This window comes from Etheostoma cragini, chromosome 4, assembly GCF_013103735.1.
Source record: "Etheostoma cragini isolate CJK2018 chromosome 4, CSU_Ecrag_1.0, whole genome shotgun sequence".
Lineage (NCBI taxonomy): Eukaryota > Metazoa > Chordata > Actinopteri > Perciformes > Percidae > Etheostoma > Etheostoma cragini.
Genome location: NC_048410.1, coordinates 26206562 through 26227458, shown reverse-complemented (window position 1 = coordinate 26227458; position 20897 = coordinate 26206562). Strand labels below are relative to the sequence as shown.

At 40.3% G+C, this 20897-nt stretch overlaps 1 protein-coding gene and 2 long non-coding RNA genes across 3 annotated transcripts in view; 1 reads left to right on the top strand and 2 right to left on the bottom strand.

Annotated features, from left to right (window-relative positions):
- LOC117943509 overlaps positions 1-1546 on the top strand; it is an 11281-nt gene extending 9735 nt beyond the window's left edge. The window contains exon 3 of the long non-coding RNA XR_004656366.1: positions 1459-1546. This is a non-coding gene — a long non-coding RNA (uncharacterized LOC117943509). The remainder of the gene's footprint in view (positions 1-1458) is intronic.
- Positions 1-20897, bottom strand: part of LOC117943508 — a 24308-nt gene extending 3411 nt beyond the window's left edge. Inside the window, exons 1-2 of the long non-coding RNA XR_004656365.1 lie at positions 20846-20897; positions 10930-10934 (exon numbers count right to left, since the gene is read on the bottom strand). This is a non-coding gene — a long non-coding RNA (uncharacterized LOC117943508). The remainder of the gene's footprint in view (positions 1-10929; positions 10935-20845) is intronic.
- Positions 8339-11004, bottom strand: LOC117943507 (transcription factor 15-like). Its single transcript, XM_034869675.1, has 2 exons — positions 10243-11004; positions 8339-9398 (listed from the first exon to the last, which is right to left on the bottom strand). Exons 1-2 carry the CDS (start codon positions 10723-10725, stop codon positions 9333-9335), a joined length of 549 nt encoding a protein of 182 aa, XP_034725566.1. The 5' UTR covers positions 10726-11004; the 3' UTR covers positions 8339-9332.

Here is a 20897-nt window from a genome sequence, read left to right as displayed (position 1 = left end):
TGTATGAATGTGTGTATGTGTATGAATACGGTCATACCCAGGCAAGTTTGATCTCACTTTAATGATAATAAGCCATTATCAGATGAGTGACATGTTAAAAATGGCAGGAGACTCATTTTGGCATTGTTCAATGAGAAACAAAGTTCACATGTCACTGTGGTGTTGTGCTTGGAGCAGTTGCTGGCACACGCATTCTTCTCCACCACACAGAAGGCAGGTCGAGGAGGAAGCAGGTTTCTGTCAGCGAGACTATCATTGTGCTCTTAGGGGCCTTGATTGAGGATATCCTCTAAACAATTGCTGTGGGTGTTGAAACTGGTTCAAAGTTTATAGACCTATATTCTTCCTATATCCATCCATCTCCCAGATCCCATCAGCCCTATGATCATTCTTCATTTGTAGTTAAAATGCAGATCCACAGGGTTCCTACTTAGTAGAGGTTTTCCCTTGCAATGTCACAACTTTCAATATGTTACTTTGCCAGTTTTATTGGATCTCCTATTAATGTATGCCAAAAACAGGATACCTGTTGTTATTTTGCATCAAACTCTAGGGTTGAAGGGAGGGCATGGTGCAGTTTAATTATTTAGTGGAAACCTGGGATGGAGATGTATTTAACTTTTATTGTTGATAAAAAGAAAAAAAAGAACTCAAGTCTCTGCCAAGAAAGCTTGTGGGACTATGATGGACATCAGGCTGCTACGGAAATCTGCCTCTTTCCTGCTTCAGAGCAGTCTGTAAGGAGAAATCAGGCCTCAGATAATTCACCTTTCACCTCTGCATCAAGAGCCACCGCCCTGAGACGGAGGTAAAGTGCAGAAGCAGGAGCCAAGCAAAAAGCAATCAGAGCCCTGCCCGGTGGACAGATATTGTCTGTACTGATGTTTCAGGTCATTCCACTGCTTGCTCCCACCGCATGTTAAGGATACAATAGCCCCAAGAGTGTCCACTGCTTAGAGGAGAGTGTGTCAACCGATACAAAACACTCGCTCACACATTCATTTTCAAAAGTTTGGTCTCAGATTGAACTGGAGCATTTGCATTTGCAAGTTAATTCCATACCTGAGATGTTATGGTCCACTAATAATGATTCCCTGTTTTGTTATAGTTGCTGCCATCTTGACAATAAGGGATAATAGAGTAAAATGCAACTCTCTCTCATATAGGAGGGGAGATGGAAACAAACCTGGCAGAGATCTGCACTCTACTGAGTGCACTTGTCTAGTAATGTGTTTATGTTAGTTTAAGATTTATTCAAAAGCCATTCATGTTCATTGCTGCAACTACCTGATCATGTAGATACATGCTGCAAAACATCAGAAGGATGCGTCCCCTTCTAACACTGAAGTCAGGTTCTGGTTCAGGCCCTGGTCATCTCATGTCTAGACTACTGCAACTCCCTCCTGATTGGCCTCCCTGCATGTGCCATCCAGCCCCTGCAGCTCATTCATAATAAAGCAGCTCGACTTGTCTTCAACCTCTCCAAGTTCTCTCACACTACAGCGCTCCACCGCTCTCTTCACTGGTTACCAGTTGCTGCCTGCATCTGCTTAAAAAGACACAGGGACACGAACGGATCATGGTGGAATGAGCTACCTACTGACATCTGGATGGCCGAAAGCCTACGAGTCTTCCGCCAAAGGCTAAAAGCACATCTCTTCTGACTAGACCTCAGATGATGAGAAAAAAAAATAAAAAATTCTTGATGCTGCACTTTCATACAGCTCTTTGTGGTTTTGTTTATTTAAAGCTTATCCACCTTCAGGGAATTGGAAGCACTTAATTGGAAGTCGCTTTGGATAATAGCATCAGCTAAAAGACATGTAATGTAATGTAGCCTCACACAACCAGACTACATGTGGCTTGAATTGATTTTACCATGAGATAAAAGTATCAAAAGTATCACAAATACAGGTCCAATCATTCGCTGCCTCCCCAAAGTCACAAACTTGGTTAGTATGTAGTATTTACAGCCACTATGTACAGAACTGAAATATTTCTGACTTTTGCACCACAGACTAATAACAAAAAAAAGACACTGGGGCTGACAGCAATGACTTGGCCACCCCATTCTTAATGGGGTCAGAACTGAGCACACTGAGATAAATGGCCTGAAAGCTACACATTACTGGACAAGTTTACTATTTTAAAATGCCAGAATAATGAAAGATATTGACACCTCTTGGCGATAAAGATATCAGATGATCCTGTACAAGACTCACAGAATGCAATGTAGTGTTGTGTGCATGGTGTGCATGGTGTCTGTTTTTTGCTGTGTGTGTGTTTGTGAATGCAGCTGCTATGGAGTTTATAGTGTTTATACATCTCTGTTTTGTTGCCGTGGTAATGTTGATTCAATAACAAGTAGCAGGTTATTAAAATTATGTAGCTTAATAATGCTTGCTGGACCCGCCACGTTGTCCATAGATTTTTTTTATTTATTGTTGGTTGTTTTCTGTTTGGGTTACTTATTTTTGCCTAGGCTGCACAAATTAGCAAGCAAGGAGATATGCAGATTTTCATTTTACAGAACCTTTACGTGACAGCTTGAGAGAATTGTTAACACCGTGCTGCACATGGGATCTGTCAGACTACACTGCAAATTATTTGGTACCAAGATAAAAAAAACTACTTTGATTTAGAAGTGTTAGATCATTTATCTTACTTTAAGAGTACATTTCTCAATTTGAGTGTTCAACTTTCCACTATAATCTTACATCAAGCAAGCTTGTCCAGTAAAATTATCTTGCTGCATAATTTCACTTGTTTCGAGTTCCTTTTCCTCCAGATTAAGTGTTTTTATCTGGTTTTAGACACCCCTTTTTTGCAGTGTACTCATTTAGATTTACCAGTGAGAAAGGCACGTCAGTGTCTTTTTCACCTCAGTTGCCGGAAGTACTTTAGGCTACCTCAGCAATTACTAAAGAACTTTTACAGAGCCACCATTGAAAGTATTATTACTGGGAATATACAGTGAGGAAAATAAGTATTTGAAAACCCTGCTATTTGGCAAATTCTCCCACTTAGAAATCATGGAGGGGTCTGAAATTTTCATCGTAGGTGCATGTCCAGTGTGAGAGACATAATTTAAAAAAAAATCCAGAAATCACAATGTATGATTTTTTAACTATTTATTTTTATGATACAGCTGCAAATAAGTATTTGAACACCTGAGAAAATCAATGTTAATATTTGGTACAGTAGCCTTTGTTTGCAACTACAGAGGTCAAACGTTTCCTGTAGTTTTCACCAGGTTTGCACACACTGCAGAAGGGATTTTGGCCCACTCCTCCACACAGATCTTCTCTAGATCAGTCAGGTTTCTGGGCTGTCGCAGAGAAACACAGAGTTTGAGCTCCCTCCAAAGATTTTCTATTGGGTTTAGGTCTGGAGACTGGCAAGGCCAGGCCAGAACCTTGATATGCTTCTTACAGAGCCACTCCTTGGTGATCCTGGCTGTGTGCTTTGGGTCATTGTCATGTTGGAAGACCCAGCCTCGACCCATCTTCAATGCTCTAACTAGGGGAAGCAGGTTGTTCCCCAAAATCTCGCAATACATGGCCCCGGTCATCATCTCCTTAATACAGTGCAGTCGCCCTGTCCCATGTGCAGAAAAATACCCCAAAAGCGTGATGCTACCACCCCCATGCTTCACAGTAGGGATGGTGTTCTTGGTACTCATAATTCTTCTTCCTCCAAACACGGTTAGTGGAATTATGACTAAAAAATTCTATTTTGGTCTCATCTGACCACATGACTTTCTCCCATGACTCCTCTGGATCATCCAAATGGTCATTGGCAAATTGCATGGAGCCCCAGTCCGAGGGAGATTGACAGTTATTTTAGATTCTTCCATTTCCTAATGATTGCTCCAACAGTGGACCTTTTATCACCAAGCTGCTTGGCAATTTCCCCGTAGCCCTTTCCAGCCTTGTGGAGGTGTACAATTTATTTTCCTCACTATAGCAGCTTTGCATGGAAACAGCACTCAGCAAGACCACTAAGCCATACAGAGTTAGTTTTTATCCCCAAGCTATCTGAATACTGAATGAGGACTGTAGAAGGAGCACAAGCATGTTGGAAACACCTAATGCACTTTAGATATTTATTTTTCTACTTCTTCTTCTTCTAGTAATTTCCTTATTATTTACACATTGCACAGCCATGGAGACCGTGGACAAAGCATTTCACTACATATACTCTGTATAATTGTATGTGACTAATACATTTATTTTGATCTGCTCCGCTCCCAGTTTTTGTTTCTGAAACGGAGGTTCATATTTTTTTCACATTTCAATTTACGAGGGCTGGACGATGTGGAGAAAATCAATTATCACAATATTTTACCAAATACCTTGAAATTGTACAGCATCGATATTGTGGTGTTGACATTTGGTGCTTTCACAAAATATTTACACACTGAGAGTTTTGATAAATAATCATCAGAAATGTGAATGTAATGACTAAGTGGGTAAAGGCAAATAATAGAACAGTTAGAACTGGTAAATTCAGAAAATGACATCACTTTACTGTGATGCAGCCTTTGAAACCAGGATAAGAACACACTAATGCCACATTATGATATTACTATGTCCAAAATCCAAGACGATATCTAGTCTCATATCACGATATCAATATAATATCAGTATATTGTCCAGCTTGTGAAGACCACATGCGGACCACTCATCTGTCCAACACATTCAAACACTCAAGTCTCTAACCTTTACAAATAAGCGCAAGTGCACCATAACCAAAGAAGATACAGTATGCATTAATATTAATATCGTCCTTTGGATAGCGTTATCTGTCAAACTTGATGTACAGTACAAGTACACACACACACACAAACAGTACTGTGTCAGGCCCAGTTGAGGTATGGGTTGCTTCCACTCCACCAATCAATTGAAAACAATGACGAAAATTGGAAGTGGTCTATCCAAGGCTGTCCCATGAAAGGGCCCGCGGTGCGTGTCCAATGGCAATTACTCTGACAGGCCGGCTGGCTGGGGAACTATAGGGTTGAACAAGAGGCAGTGAGGGGGCGGAAGGTGTCTGTCCTGTCAGACAGTTGAGCTACAGTACCATAAGGGTCTGTTTAGGAGGGGAACTGTATCGCAATCTTAGCCCTTTCTATTTGCCCCACGGAATCCTCCACTAATTCTCACCAGATGGGGCTAAAGATTGGGAAAGCGCCACTGACGACTTTGACACATTAATTTATGTTCAGATGTAACTTCATACTGTACTTCGTACAGGGATGCGACTAACTTTAATAAGAATTTTTGCTAAGAGTTTCTCCATACTTTCCTTTTTATCTCTTGTGTATATAAAGGATTCTAATAATATACAAAATATATGAAATGTTCCACTTCTTTATTGTCTCTGCCTTTAGTATCTTAGTTTTTCTACTTTGGACAACACTACATTTTAACAAAATTTCTGTCACTGATAATCTGCACCCATTATCTATAGTCTCTTATGTAGGTAGTTCTGCCTTGTTGTGACTCACCTTTTTCAGTCATCCAAACATGTTTTTTTTTTAAGGTTGGGAATCTAGTGCACCACAATCTGCATGTACTGTATATTTTTCAAAATGCTCACATTCAATCACATCCACACATTGCTATGAAGGAATAAATAGCTCATATTGATACTAATTGTTATTTATACTGCAACATTTATACTTTATCTACATATGATTTGAATTGTTTTCTGTTATGTTTAGTGTGTAAGACTCAGAGTTTTGTTCAGCCATGCTTTCCCACCCAGGAATTAAAATAGGCATCAGCTGATTGATGTCAAAGTTGGCACTGACCCAGAGCCCAGGACCCACAGGGAGAGCCTTGGCAGGGTCGAGCACTCAGGCCTTTTCCTTCCTGTTCCTCTATGACATCTTCCTGCCTGAGCTGGCCCCTGGGAGCCATTGAGCGGGGCTCCACCGGAGCCTCTGAGCTGCAGGATAAGCTCACACAGCAGCTTCTAATTAGGCTTTAGCACTGACAGGTGGAGAGAAACTGGAGGGTTGGAATATTTCACGCAAGTGTGCAGTTAGTTGTACTGCCCCAGAGGACTGCAAGTGCAATAACTTTCTACCAGAGGGGTGTACCTCCAAACATCACTTCAGGAGTGATTTAAAGGATTCGGTTTTTTCATAACTGTGTTGTCAAATCTTTAAAAACTGCAATAAATCTCATGGTGGTAAGTCCGGTGTTGCATCACACACTGTCGTAATTAGTAGCTTGTAAGTGCTCATTCAAGGAATGGTTATAGCAGGAATACAAGGGCCCTGCAGCAGGTATAATAAAGTGGTAGTGTACATGCACATACTGTTCACACACACATAGATGTGTCACATGCACACATAACACTTTTCAACACAGCTCATGGAAATCTACATCAGCTGCACATGTTGCAGTGGTAGAAATCCAAATCACAGTAATACACAATATCTAAACCAAGCACTGCACCTTTACTAAAAGAAAAACCCTGTTTGGGATCAAAAATGTCCTAAAGTCCCATGTCGAAGTGTCGTTGGGCAAGACACTGAACCCCAAGTTGCCCCCAGAGTGTAAATGTGTGTGAGTGTTTATCTGATGAGCAGGTGGCACCTTGTACAGCAGCCTCGGCCACAGTGTATGAATTTGTGTGAATGATAAACGGTTCCTTTACTATGTAAAAGCGCTTTGAGTAGTCGTTAAGACTAGAAAAGCGCTATATAAAAACAGTCCATTTGTGGCCGGCTTGGCTCAGTGGTGAAGCAGCACATATACTGAGAGGTTTATGCCTTGCCGGAGAGGTCCAGGGTTTGAATCTGACCTGTGATGCTTTCCTGGATGTTTTCTCACCTAGCTGTCCAGTCAAATTATAGGCAGAAAAGCCCCAAAAAAATATTTCATTCCTTTTTCAGCTATTTCTCTAGAAATATCAGTTGTAGAGGCTTCAATGATTCATTTGCTTGAATGAGGCAATCCATCACATTGGACATCCTGTCTACTTTAATTTTGACCACATTATGTGATTGTTGCGAGGTAATGTGTTGCAAATTTTTCAAATCAATCCTTTAAGTATTTCTTTATAAGTCCTCTGCGCACTTTGTGTTGCTCTTGCTACATCCACTTAAAATGTATTTCTATCTTTTTCTGAGTGAACACTGATTCTATAAAATTAATTCATCAACAGCTGTGTTTTTGTCAGGACATAGGCGATATTAGCTGTGACTGATCAACACCACATGTAGATCCCAACCTGGAAGATTTACTACCAGAACAGAGTCATGCCATAGATCAGCCCTCAGATTTTGTTTTTACTGGATACCGTTTCTCTAAATGTCCAAAACATTGAATGGTGTTATCCATTAAAAAAGAGAAAATTAGTTAGGTCAATTTTAGATGATTCAAAAAAAAAAAACTGAATTTGTTTATGAAACACTTAATCTGGTTTTCCTAAGTCCAAGGTTTAAACTCCTTCATCCTCTGGTTAATCTTATTGGCATGGCTCCAGTAATGTGCTACACACCCTGATGGTCCCCATGAGTAATCATCAGTCACCACAATAGATCCAACAATACTAATTTGTGTCTTTCCTGTTTTGCCTTTACCTTTTCCCTGATTCATGCCTTCCTAAGTGGCACGGTGCAACTACCACCCTGACATGGCTCTCTGTGGTCAGATACCGCTGGGATACAACGACTTCAGTGAGAGCCCGCTGAGGAAGAGATTGATTACTTCCTCTCAGACGGAGCGGGTAAACCTTCATTGGAATTCCCCGTATGGGCTTCCTCCTTTGAGCGGTTACAGGCAGAAGATGCCAGTACTGGTAAAATAGTTTGTTCTTTTGCTCCAGCTGTCCTAAATGTACATGAACTCTGCATGTGTTTTATAACCTTTACAGATATCAGGAACATAGATATGTGAAGGTAGTACAGCTGCAAAGCCTACATTTTGTGACTTCCCTGATCTACAAACTAAGCTTGCCGTGTTAAAGGGTCTCTTAACACACATTACATTAAACACTTACCAACTGTAGTGTTTAGCCATGCAGATAGTGTTGGTTTCATTTCTCAGTAGTATGATATATCTAGCTCTGAGATTTCTGCTTCAACCTGTGGCTATAGTCTACGGAACATGCTGCCAACACTTTTCATTTGGGATGTTTGTTTCTTTCTTTCTTTTTTCGTGTGCAATGTGAAATGCACACTATCTGCATGACTACACATGATGTGAAGTTATTTAAAAAGTAGAGAAATAGATTTTGATGGAAAAAGATTGTGTTAATGAAAATAGTTCAAACAATTGTTCAGGTTGTGAAACCATTGTGAAGGCAAAGAAGAGAGCACATCTATGTAAAAATAAATTTAATTTCAAAGTAGATTACAACAGGTAATGAAAAAGCAAACAAAATAGTGTCTAACAAATGTGTCCTGTTGCACACCACTTCACAACAGCAGCTCAGGTGGATGGACATGTCTGTCGACTCACACTTCAGTCTTGAAACTGCTCCGCTGTAAGCTACAAGTCTGTTTGTGAACCAAGCTTCCCAAAATCCTCTTGGTTTCATCTTAAAGAAAGATGCAAACTGTTATGAGTTTGACTCATTCCTTACCCAATACAGCAAAGGGGAGAGGCAACAACAGCATCTCTGTAACTCTGATAGATGCATTTGTCCAGCCTTCGCATTTGTCTGCTAATGCTTTGGTAATTTGACCTAGAAGACATTATTTATTCATATAAATAAGCCTTAACCAACATCATACAACTTTGATAACACCGATTTGGTTAAAATTTGTTGTATAGTGGAGAACTTAAAGTTCATCTAAAAGCAGCCTAAAAGGATATCCTTTTGGATTATAGATCCAAAAGTATTATCAATGCTCCTTTCTGATAATACGCCTTTTAGTAATACAGAGCAGGTATTAGGTTGTATATTTTATGGTCATTAGATTTCAAACCGCTATAAAGTACAAATAAACAAAAATGATGTAGGCCTACCTCATTTTTTTTTTTTTTGAACATATTCTGCCCCTTGTGTACAATTCCAATGTATGTCTATTTCACTAATTCCCTGAACATGTTTGTCATTCTAATTTAAAAGTGAGAAATTAACTTTGAAAATGTTCCCCTTTGACATTAGTTAATGTCCTGGAACAAATGACTGTATCTTCAGGTTTTTGTGCCAATCCTCCTCTCTGATACAGGGTAAATTGACCAATGAACCAAATCAAAACTTCAGATTAGTCCTCAAAGACTGAGATGCTTCCAGACTCTAGAAATGTTTGATGGAGGTTTGCTCCGAAGTCTGCTCTGAAAAGTCGATCCAATCCTACTCAGACAGTTTCATCGCCGACTTATTTGTCTCCCACTGCTTCCATGCATTTTCACACAGTCTCGTTTGTCTTTCACCTGTGAACAAAGAGGAAAATTACTGTCACTCTGTATCTATAGGAAATATTTTTGACCTAAAAACAATTTCTATGTTCAAATGTGTTGATGTAATTTCCTAGGAACATATTAATATCCATTCAAATCCATTTGTTGTCCTTTAAAAGATATCTCCATGCACTGAATGATATGGCACGAATCACAACACAGAGATTTTAACAATGGACCCGTGCATTTTACTGATATACATGCAGCATTATAGCCACGCAGTGTCATATGACCTCACTGTAAGGTGGAGCAGACTCATTCAGTCAAACAATTTGATGTAGGCTGATGAACTAAATAAAGTCCAGTTGGAACCCTTAAATCGGATGTTAAATGTGACAATGAATGCTGGAATAAAACAGCCTACTGTACACATTAATTGTGGTTGTGACAGAATAATGACAATAAGCCCTAATGACAGCACTAACTGGCTACTGCTTCCAACCTGTCCACGAGATCTACAGGACATTCTTGAAAACAACTTTTTTGGGGGTCCCTTTTCTTTCCACAAAGATGTAATCCATAAATGAATAACTTTTCAGAAATATTATGGTTTTATTGGATTTCGGCACATCAAGTGGTCTACGTTTTAGTTAAATAACCCAACCCTAAATTTTGCTGGGGGACGTAGGCTACTTTGAAACTTAATTGTAAAAATATGTGCATTGTATAGGCAAGGCCTATACTATAAATCATATTAAAAAGTAGAGAAAACAAATACCTAAAATAAAATGGGCTGTGTGTTACGCTTGCCAATGAGAAAGACATTTTAAAATAGTATTTCTGCAAGCAATTGGGGCATAGTGACTGAATATTTTACCCCTTTCCGTTGGTTGCTGAGGCAGAATGTGCAGATATTCCGGGGCTGTTTTCCTTCTCTACCCCCCTTCACCTCCTTGTAGACAGCACTGAGGCAAGGCTGTCCGTCCTCCCTCCCGTCCCCGACCACAAGAACGTTAGCCAAGTGGGAGATATAACTGGACGCCAGGCGCAGCGTCTCGATTTTGGAGAGTTTTCTATCCACCGGTTCCGTGGGGATGAGTGTCCTCAGCGCCGTGAAGGCCGTGTTGACGTTCTGGGTCCGGTGTCTCTCCCTGGCGTTAGCGGCATTCCGATGCGGCACCACGACGCCGTTCTCCCGCCTATAACTGTCCCGCGGAATCCCGCAGCAGCCGTAGCCCTGGTCGGTGCTGCCGTCGCTCTCGCTGCGGTTCCCCTCTTCGTCATCCGACATCAAGCTCAGGCCAGTGGGGTAAGAGAAGGGATGCGTCGACACCGGCCTCAGCATAGTGAAAGCCATCATATGTAAGGCAAGTGTTTCCCAGGGCAAAGCCAATCCCTTATTTTCAAGTTGGAAACATATGAACAAGAACCGTGCGTAAACTTAGCTGTAACTTAGAGGTTTAGACAGCAGGAGTCCCCAGTTAGTTTTGACACTTGCCAATAGGATGCTCCAGTGTGATAGTCATAGCTTCAGGGAGGGTTCTTATAGCAGCTAAAGTAGAACCTCAGCTGAATGAGGAGGGGTGGGGCACATGCGGGGCTTCCATACTCCCAAATGTTTTGGTCCTAAAAGTCACCGGTCTCTGTTGAGTGTGGAGATATGTGAACACCTTCATCAAAATGAACCATCGTTTTTATAAGTGGAGAAGATTCATTTGTAAAAGCTGAAATTCAGGGAAAAGATAACACACAATCACTCTGGAACTACAGTTTAGTGACCTTCACATGCACACAGAGCTCAATGGTTCACTGAATGGTTTTGATGATTATTCAAATTATGTGCACATCATAACTGAGGACATGTAGAGCTGAAGCTTCCGTCATCCACTCACAAGGTTAGTGGTTTGATCCCTGGCCCATGCAGTCTACATGTCATAGTGCCCTTGGGCAAGACACTGCTGTAGCCTACGTGTGAATGTGTGTTTCTCTTGATGAGCAGGTGGCACATTGAATGGCAGCTTTGCCATCAGTGTGTGTGTGTGTGTGTGAGTGTGAGTGTGTGTGTGTGTGTGTGTGTGTGTGTGTGTATGTGTGTGTGTGTGTGTGTGTGTGTGTGTGTGTGCACGGATGTTTGTGGTTGTGTAAATGTTTGAATTGTAAATACTCTCCCTACAGCAAATACAAACAATGTGGACAGTCATTTAGATTTAGATTTAGCTAGATGTATCTGATTCATCTGATTAATGCTATTTTCTAAATTAAACTTCCCAACATAAATCAAATAGTTAAATGGTTAATAGTAGTAGTAAGTACTAGTTACGGTTAGCAAGTATTAGTAGTGTAGTTAATAAGTAGTAGTTACTTTTGTACTTTTTGTACTTTTACAAAGAAACACTTTGACTGTTGCTGCTTTTACTGAAGTAAAGGATCTTAAGCATTTAATTCTGCTTAATTATTATTAATCAGATTTCTTCATATCTGTATCAGTGTCTCTGTGTCACAACCGGCAGTGGCAGATGGTCTATCAAAGGTCTGGGTTCGTCAGAGGTTTCTGCCTGTTTAAAGGAAGTTTTTCCTCACCACGGTCGCAAAAAATGGTTGCTCTTCAGGGCAATTGTTTGGTCTATGTAAATTATAGAGTGTGGTCTACGCAAAATATATCTGTAAAGTGTCCTGAGATAACTCCTGATATGATTTGACACTATAACTAAAATGAATTTGAAGTTGAGTACGTCTTCCACCAATACCTGTAAATCATATGCTATAGTCTGCACACTGAGAGATGTTCGTAGGGCTCTCCATCACCATCATCCAAACACCCACTGAGGGAATATCTTTTGTATGAGGCTTTTCATAACTCCTCTGTGTCCCCGGAAGTTTCCTGAAATAAAAAATATAGATCTGGAAGTGTTATTGGGCATATGGCTAGAGATGTACAACCTTGCAGACATTTCATGCAGGTCAGAATTTCCTCTCTCAAAATGTATACCAGTATATATTAATATATAAAGATATACCAGTTTCTCCACTTTTTTTTCAGGCAGCAATTAGAGAGTTGTGAATTTGAATGTGGCATGCTTTTGCAGTCTGTTATCGGGAGTTTAATACGGAGTTCACATGACAATATTTTTCAAAACCTGTCATGGATTTCTTTTATTGAAACTACATCATTTATCAAATGAAGGGAAAAAATTATAGGATAATGCAGTATGCAAGTACTGCATTATCTTAAAAAGCACACGTTAAAATGCTAATGCACATCAACAATGTGTATTTCTAGACAATGGAACACAGTTGGCCCCAGTGCTGGCTCCTGTCCTCAGAGTGTCACAGTAATCCGTGGCTCCACAGCTGCCTTGTTTCAGTTTGTCTAATGGGTTAATTGCTGTGGGTAAATAAACAATCAGCAGATGTTAGAGGTGATCAAGCTTGAACTTTCTCTGTGGACACCAAGCAAATGGCTTCCAGATTGACTGGTGCTTTTGGAGGGCGGGAGGGATCGACTGCTGAAAAAGGGACACAGTGTCATCAAAGGGTCTGTTTTTAAAAACACAACTCCTTGACACATCTAAGCGGGGCACCGGCAGGCCCCCAGCTCAGCTGCACCAACAACGGCGACCTGTGTGGAACCTGGTTCCACTCATAAAGCAAGACACCATGGTGTTTTACCACACGCGGCCAGCCAGCAACACGACCCCACTGCACTTTCTCTCCCCCAACACCACCACGCTTCACAGTTTGGAACCGTAAATACTTTAACCCCCCAACCCCCTGCATCAACTTAAAGGAATGCCATTAAATGTCTGTTGAGGTAATTAAAGTACTAATGAAGTGTGTGTTGGGTGGGATGTGTGTCAGGGAAAATGTAAGTATGGTACTCAACTTCTTACCATAGTATAAATGTTTCACTAATTGTTTTTAGAAGCTCATACCAATATTATGTGATGAAACTGTCAACAAACACTATTACCGCTGTTAGTCCATATCTTTCTAATAAGCTCAACATGTCTAAAGAAAGACTCTAAAAGCTCTAGGAGTGTCATTACTTTAGGGCTGGTTACACGGAAAGACCACCTGTTTTAGGAATTAACAGTTATTATTCCCCATGTCATCAAATTGTTAAGACAGTGATGGTTTAAAGCTGCAGTAATCAATATTTGTTATGTCAACAAGGATAATGTGAAAGGTGACAGATGTAGTGACCTAGAAGTAACACCCACCCCAAGTCTATGAAGATATTTAGCAACTTTTAGCTCAGTGATTAGTTTTACAGCACATTTATCCTTTTGCTCTCAGTGCTCACATCTACCAGACAAAACGAGCAATTAGCTTCCTGGTAAGCTCACCTGGTAGAGCATGTGCCCCATCCACAGAAGCTCAGTCCTCGCCACAGTGGTTGCGGGTTTGAGTCCAACCAGTAGCACTTTGCTGCATGTCATTCCCCCTTTCATGTCTAAGCTGTCCTATCAAATAAAGGCTATTAAAATTTAAAAAGAAAGTTACTAGCAGTCATTACAGCTGTTGGGTGGACGCAACACACCTCACAACAATTAAACAATAATGTAGCTGTATGCTGGATGTAAAAGTAGGTACGTGATTGCAAACTTTATAACACCCTAATATTTCAGGGGTTGTAGATGTATTCTGCTCCAAGAGACTGGAAAAGTCTATTATTTCTTTTGAAGTTTGGTAACTATTTCCAATCTGCACTTTTTATATTGAGTTTGAAATGGTCTTTACACCCTAAGCAATAAATAACTTCCCACATCTGTAGATGCTGAAATTAAAATCACCCACAAAATGACAGCCTCACGGTCTACTTGGAAACTACCAAATAGACATTACCACATAACCAAAATAGCTTTTAGATTTTGAAATTGGTTTTATTCTCCCTTATAATGACAAGTTAGACAGTTCAGTGTTTACATTCTTTGCACTGATGATGTGCAATGTTTTTTAAGTTCATTGAGTCTTCTTTTCTCCACTGTTGGACTCTGCCATGATACTAAACTAATGGAGCAGTGTTGGTGTAATCTGACATCTTTAAGACCCTCGACTTGTTTTGTAAAAATCACCATGCATTACTTGCTGCCAGTTTTGTGCAGTACCAACATAAAGGCCATGTTGCAACTAGTTCCTTAAAAAAGAAAAGCACATTTTGGCATTATTCATTTGCAGGTAACCATCTTGTCAACCATCATGTCACATACAAGTTGATATCTAATTTTTTTATTAAAAGACTTACACAAGCAAAGTGGTTTTTCCTTTTGACTACTACATATAAAAAAGTACAAGAGAAAAACAAAAGTTTCCTGAAAAGATTCAGATACCAGACAAAGTAAAGACAATGCAGGTTTTCAGGCAGTATAGCCTACTCCCCTCTGCAATATTCTGCAATGTTAGCTGTCTGCTGGGAAACAATGTGGTCAGATAACTTGACTCATCGACAGCTGCACTGAAGAGAAATGAGTCTCCTCCTAGCAGCCAGCTGCAGCCTGCTGCTTTTATGATTTATCTGTGGTTTGTGTGTGTGTGTGTGTGTGCTTTATTAGATGGAGCATAGCAGAGACTGACAGGAGAGAGACACTTTTAATAGTTTTTACTATAGTTTAATGTCCACGAAAACAACCATCTATTGTATATTTAATAAGAGCTAATGTATATTATAAAATAATTTCAAAACAATAACAGTTTTTTGTCTTTTTGCACTGAACCTGCCTACATTTTATCTTATTTAAATCACCTGCTACGCAGGGCTATGATGTTCTCAACTTTGAGTCTTCAACCATGTTAGTTTTCTCTGGTCATCACAACTGCCCAGTCAGCCTCTTTAAACATTTTAAGTGATGTAAATAGAAATCCTGCTTTTCTGACAAAAAAGGTACATCACATTTCTGTATTTTTCTGTATTTGTGTTACTGTAAAAAGTATTCTGGTGTACTGAGAAGGAAAAAGTGGAATAGCTGTTCAATTTTGTGTTTCTGTGCACATGCGTCCCTTCAGTGATATTTCTGCAAAAACTTGGCTAAAGCCATAGGGCTGCGGCATATTCAGTGCTAAACTATAAAATAAGGGAGCTTTATTGTCATCCATACACATTGCAGTACTGGAAAGTTATATAGAGGAACAAAACTGTGTAAAACAGTAGCCCAGTTTATTGCCCATTTGTTGCTGTGAAAACATTTGGGAGAGTTGGTCTGCTGGGGTTTAGTCTTGCATTGCAGACCTTCCTCCACAGCGCTGCAAAGGAAGGTCTGGCTAGTCCACACAGTATTCTGGGATGGGAGAAAAACATGGTTTATTGGCATTTCCTTAAACACATCACAATCCTTTTGGGCATCTAGTCCCAGACACATTCAGGGAGCAGGTTATAGCATTGCTCTCTGTACACTTCACTGTGAGCACAAGCCCCAGAGAGAAAAATTACTTCCCAAACCACTGTTCTACAAGACGTAGTTCTAGCATGTTTGTGCCCTAATAAAATAAAAATGTAACATGTTAATTCATAAAATTGAGAGGTGTTGCTGGGCAGACATTTTCAACTTTGGAAAGAGCCAGGCTAGCGGTTTCCCATCGCTGCCATTCTTTATGCTAAGCTAAGCTATTCAGCTGCTTGCCCTATCCATCTCAACTAACTATCATACAAAAAGTAAAAAAAAATTCCTAAATGTTGAACTATACCTTTACAGAACCAAGAGCCAAGTGTTGTAGCCGTTTAGACCCTCAGTTAACCCAGAGGATGATTAATGATACATTTATCAGTACAGATGTCTTCTGTGGTAGATGAGTTGGTGCTTCTCATGAAGAGCAAAGCTACTGTAACCCCGTGTATGGTAGCAACAGTATCTGCTTTCATTTGACCCTTGATCTGACCTCGAGATAAGACTCAGCCCTCATCTACCCATCCTCCTCCCATCCCACCCCCCTCCTCCAACTTCTCCCCCGCTCCCTCACCTCCTCAAGACACTGATTGTCTTCCACAGCTCGGAACAGTCTGAGCCACCAAGACAGGTGGGGCAATGTTCTCAGCCACACCCGCAGCATGTCTGATCCCTCGTTTTGAAGACTTAACTTGACAAATTATACATTTGAAGATGCCAAGTTGTGTTTTCAAATGAAATGACATCACTGTGAGACATTGGTCCTGAGTTCCAACTGTGAAATGTTTTATGGGTTGATGTTTCATATGTTACACTTTAAGCTGCTATAGATAACACCAGAGTTAAAATAAAGACCCTGAATCTACTTTATGGGGCGGATACCTAGAAGACAGGTGTTTCTTGATCCCAGGGCTGATTTACTAGTGTGTCATCATCTCCCATGGGATCCCCAAAGAACCCCAAACAGGCAGAACATTAAGTCAACCCCTGCGATACAGGAAGTCGACTCACACGCAATGATTCTTTTGGAGAAGCCCACCGCTGCCTTTAATGTCCGCCAGGCTGGGCTTGGTGTTCCTCCGGCTCACGTCTGTAGCCTTCCTCCAGAGTCACCTGGGACTTCTAAACCAAGGCCTCCACAGGTCAACAGAGTTTATCACACCAGAGAAATCTACAAGTTGGCTATAAAAGCTTGTCTAACATGATGTAACAGACATGGCTTAATGCCAGATAAAGGAGGCTATAAAAAGGCTTATCCGTTTTGGCCTTGAGGTCATCTCCCTGCTCTGGACACCGCTGTCATATCCTCCGTGTTGATTGGCAAGCAGTGTTGACCGGCAGTGGTGCTCTGCTCCTTTGTCTATTTTGGAGGTTTTATGTTTGCCGACATGTACGGTAGAGCATGATTGCTTGTTTTATGGCTATATCCTTTTTAGAGTCTGGCCAAAGGGCATTAAGGGGTCAAATGAGCCCCATTTGTCCTTCTGTCTTTCTACGGAAGAATGCTCCTTGTGTAATTTAAAGATATTTTATTAAATATGTCTGCATTGTAATGTCTACAAAATTACTATAACTATGTTATATATTTGGTTTAGTTGTGTACTTACAGTACACTTTCCAAAATATTTTCCTCAATGTTTCACCAAGAGTAATTTTCATCAAGATGGCATCCCCTCTAGTTGCTCTGACTTCCGTCAAAAACATGGGAAACGCCCAGAATCACCAGATGATACATTAGAGGGTAATTGTAAATCATACAATGTCAAAGAAATATACTCAGAAAAACCAAAAAAGCAATTTTCTGTCATATAGCATTTTTTTTTTTCATTTATACATGCCACTTTGCAATACAGCTATAGCTTAGAGATCTAATTTATTCATATGATTTTTCAATGTTGATCCAGCTTACTAGAGTGTGCTACGTTAAGAGAATGCTAATGCTTGGCGGCTAAACCGTATGGTGATTTTACAAGCTGGGCCTGAAGTTAACTTTTTTAACCACCTGCATTGAAAAATCCACCTGCGACTGTCACTTTTTACCAGCCTGTTTTTTTGCCTCATAAAAGTGAAAAACAGGAATTTCTGTGTCTCTATGAGTCTATCCTGTCCTATTCATGGTAGCCTATTTGTGGACATTGCGCCGTCATCATGTGCTGTAGTAGGGAGGCCCGCCTTGATAATCCAGCATAAAGGCATCATTTCTTATCCTGGGCTTATCAATACGGTTCGATGAAGTACTTACTGGACTTTGTCTCATCATTGCACCTACAATAATGTAGCTATCCTCAATTTAGGTCGTCCTTTACATCTCATCTGTGTTTTTTCCTGCATCCACCGTTAGTGATTGTGTGTGTGTGTGCGTGTGTGTGTGTGTGTGTGTGCGTGTGTGCGTGTGTGTGTGTGTGTGTGTGTGTGTGTGTGTGTGTGTGTGTGTGTGTATGTGCAGGGGGAACGAAGCATCAGCCCCCCCCCCCCCCACTGCAGTGAGCCAACAGGATTGAAACAGCAGCAACTTTCTGCGACCTCATGGAAAAAAATTGTCACAGCGTACATTGATGTTAAAATGTATACAGGTTGGCAGGACGGTCTGAGATGTTTTGCACGGCCTTTTGCCGTGCGTTTTTTGGTAAATGTGAGATGTTTGAGTCACACGCGTCGTGTCTTCATATCAGAAACAAGGAAATTAATTTGACCCGTTCTCGTTCCCACTTGGTCAGGTTACATGGGACTGCTGGGATTGTCGCGACTAATTTAAATGCAATAGGGTGCCCTAGCTGTCAATGTGATCTTCCAGTGATGCGGACCCCCGATTGGTCAAATTTGGCAAAATTTACCCGAATTTGGCAGGTGGTCAGGTGCTAATTTCAGGCCCTGGTTATGAGGTTAAAAAATTCAACATTTAAATTATTTTTAGTACGACTGTTTTGAACACAGTTAACAGACAGTTAACAGATAATTTAGTAGATGAGAGCAGACAGCAGCACTGGGGACACAGCTAGGCTCCAACTAGTGACTATAGCACCCAAACCCAGCCAGAACATACTCCAGCGCCAGGTGCTTACGATGCTAACAGCAATAACATTAAGTTTTTACAGATACATTTTCAACAGCAATGGTTGTATTTTAACAATGAAGAAAATGATGGTTTAGTCTTTACAATCTCCGAATATAGTGAAGAACGCTCACTTTACAGAGCCCAAGGTGACATTTTTGAACTGGGTGTTTTGCCTGAACAACAACCCAAAGATATTCAATCTGCAGCAACATAAGTCATAGAAAATGTCTGACAAACATGTCAATGTTTCTGACAAATGTGAAGGCTCAGGCCTTGGCAATCGAGTGCCCAGATCCTCTCAATAGGAAGGGCAGATCGGCCAAATATCACTAAGAACTTATAAAGCTTAGATAACATCCCACAGTTTTTAGGGGGCACCGTATATAACTTCACGAAGGCCACTTGCCTTTCCAGATAAATTTAGATACCGCTTATTGTAATTTACGCCAGTAGCCAGCAGGAGGAGAGAGAGGTAGCACAAAGCTCAAAAAATGAATCCTGGGTAACCTTCATTTTAACCACTGAGATACAGGCTTGAATAAACAAGGGGAGACCCCATCAATAGAATAGACCCTTCTCAATAGAAAAGTTAATTATGTCAAGAAGGAAAGGTCTGTGATATTCCATGTTGCCAATCTTAATACTTCAATAGAAATTATTTTGTCCAAGCTAGCTGATTCCTCTGCTAATAACTGAGGCAAGTCAAGCCAATTCAAGCAGCTGTCTCAGTGGGATTTATCCAAAGTTACCTCAGATTCATACAGATTGGAAAAAAAAGGATTTATTTATTTCAACAAGGTAAATTCTAATATTACCATCTGAAGATTTAATAGCGCAAATAATATAGATTAATGTTGAAATAAACAAATTTTTCGTCAACTGAAAAAAAGCACAAAACAGCAAGCCATTGACAGGGAAGCTCTAGCCTGGGAATGGTCAAGCTATCGTGTGGAGAGAATGGACATATTGAGCTAGGTTGGCATATCATTCAGAAACACAGTCACTGAATGAGACAACAATGCATAAAATCAGTGCAACATTCAGAATGCTTAACTAATCATTTGTTAATGATTAGTTAAGAATTCTGAATGCTTAACTAATCATTCCTAAATGATTAACCACTCAGTATGATTTCTCACTTTATCTCCAGGTACACACAATGCTTAACTAACGGTAGTGAATGCTGAACTTATCATTTGTTAATGATTAACCACTACTCAGTACCAATGACAGTGAAGGCTTAACTAACCATTTGTTACTCATTCATTTAACAGTAACAGTCTGTTTAACAGTTCTAATCATTAGTGCTTGAATCACAGTCAATCAGTAACTACTCATTAACTAACCATTTGTTACTTATTCATTCCTCATTCGTTCTTCATTTCCTTAACCATTAACTACCTACGTTTTTGTGTGCCTTATTGTAAAGTGTTACCCAGTTTTGTATCTGTGCATGGCCATGAACACATCGACACATGGACAGGTATCAAATAACTCGTGCCAGCTTGCTAGAGCTGTCCACTGGTAAGCCAACCCTCAGGGATCACTTGGTTTTCGCTCAGAGTTGGAGGGTTTGTAAATCCATGGTTTTGAGGGGCTGAGCTTTGTTGATGGTCAATAAACACCTCCAAACTGTAGTCTGGATGCTTGGTAATGCCCAATGTCTTATTTTCTTACACAAGTGTTAGATACCGCCATAGATGGCATTTGTGTTCTCTTATTATTATTTGTTATTGTCCGCCTCTTGATTTAATAAACACCCTTGGCATATGACTGTTTTTTAGCTTTTTCTTTTAGCGTCATTTAGCATCTCTTATGTTTTCCCACACCCACAAAGTGCCTTCCCAGTGTGTTGCTCTCCCTGACCACAAATTAAGGGATATTTGACTGTCCCTGTGGTCTCTACACAAAGAATCATTCATTAATACAGATGTTTTTACAGGTGAACCTATGAGGGGCCGTATAACACATTATCTATTTAAACGCTTGCTTTACTAACTGTGCACTTTCAAAAAGTAATATAGGTGGAAGCAATAAAAAACAACACATCTTTTTTCTGAGGTCAAAGCCGGAAACACACCCCCTGACCTCGTATTT

Excerpts from the sequence above, each read along its gene's own strand:
- LOC117943507 (XM_034869675.1), bottom strand. The coding sequence starts at position 10,725 with ATGATGGCTTTCACTATGCTGAGGCCGGTGTCGACGCATCCCTTCTCT. Across the intron at positions 9,399-10,242 it reads TCAGCAACCAACGGAAAGGG|GTGAAAGACAAACGAGACTG; the intron begins GTAAAATATTCA and ends CTTTGTTCACAG.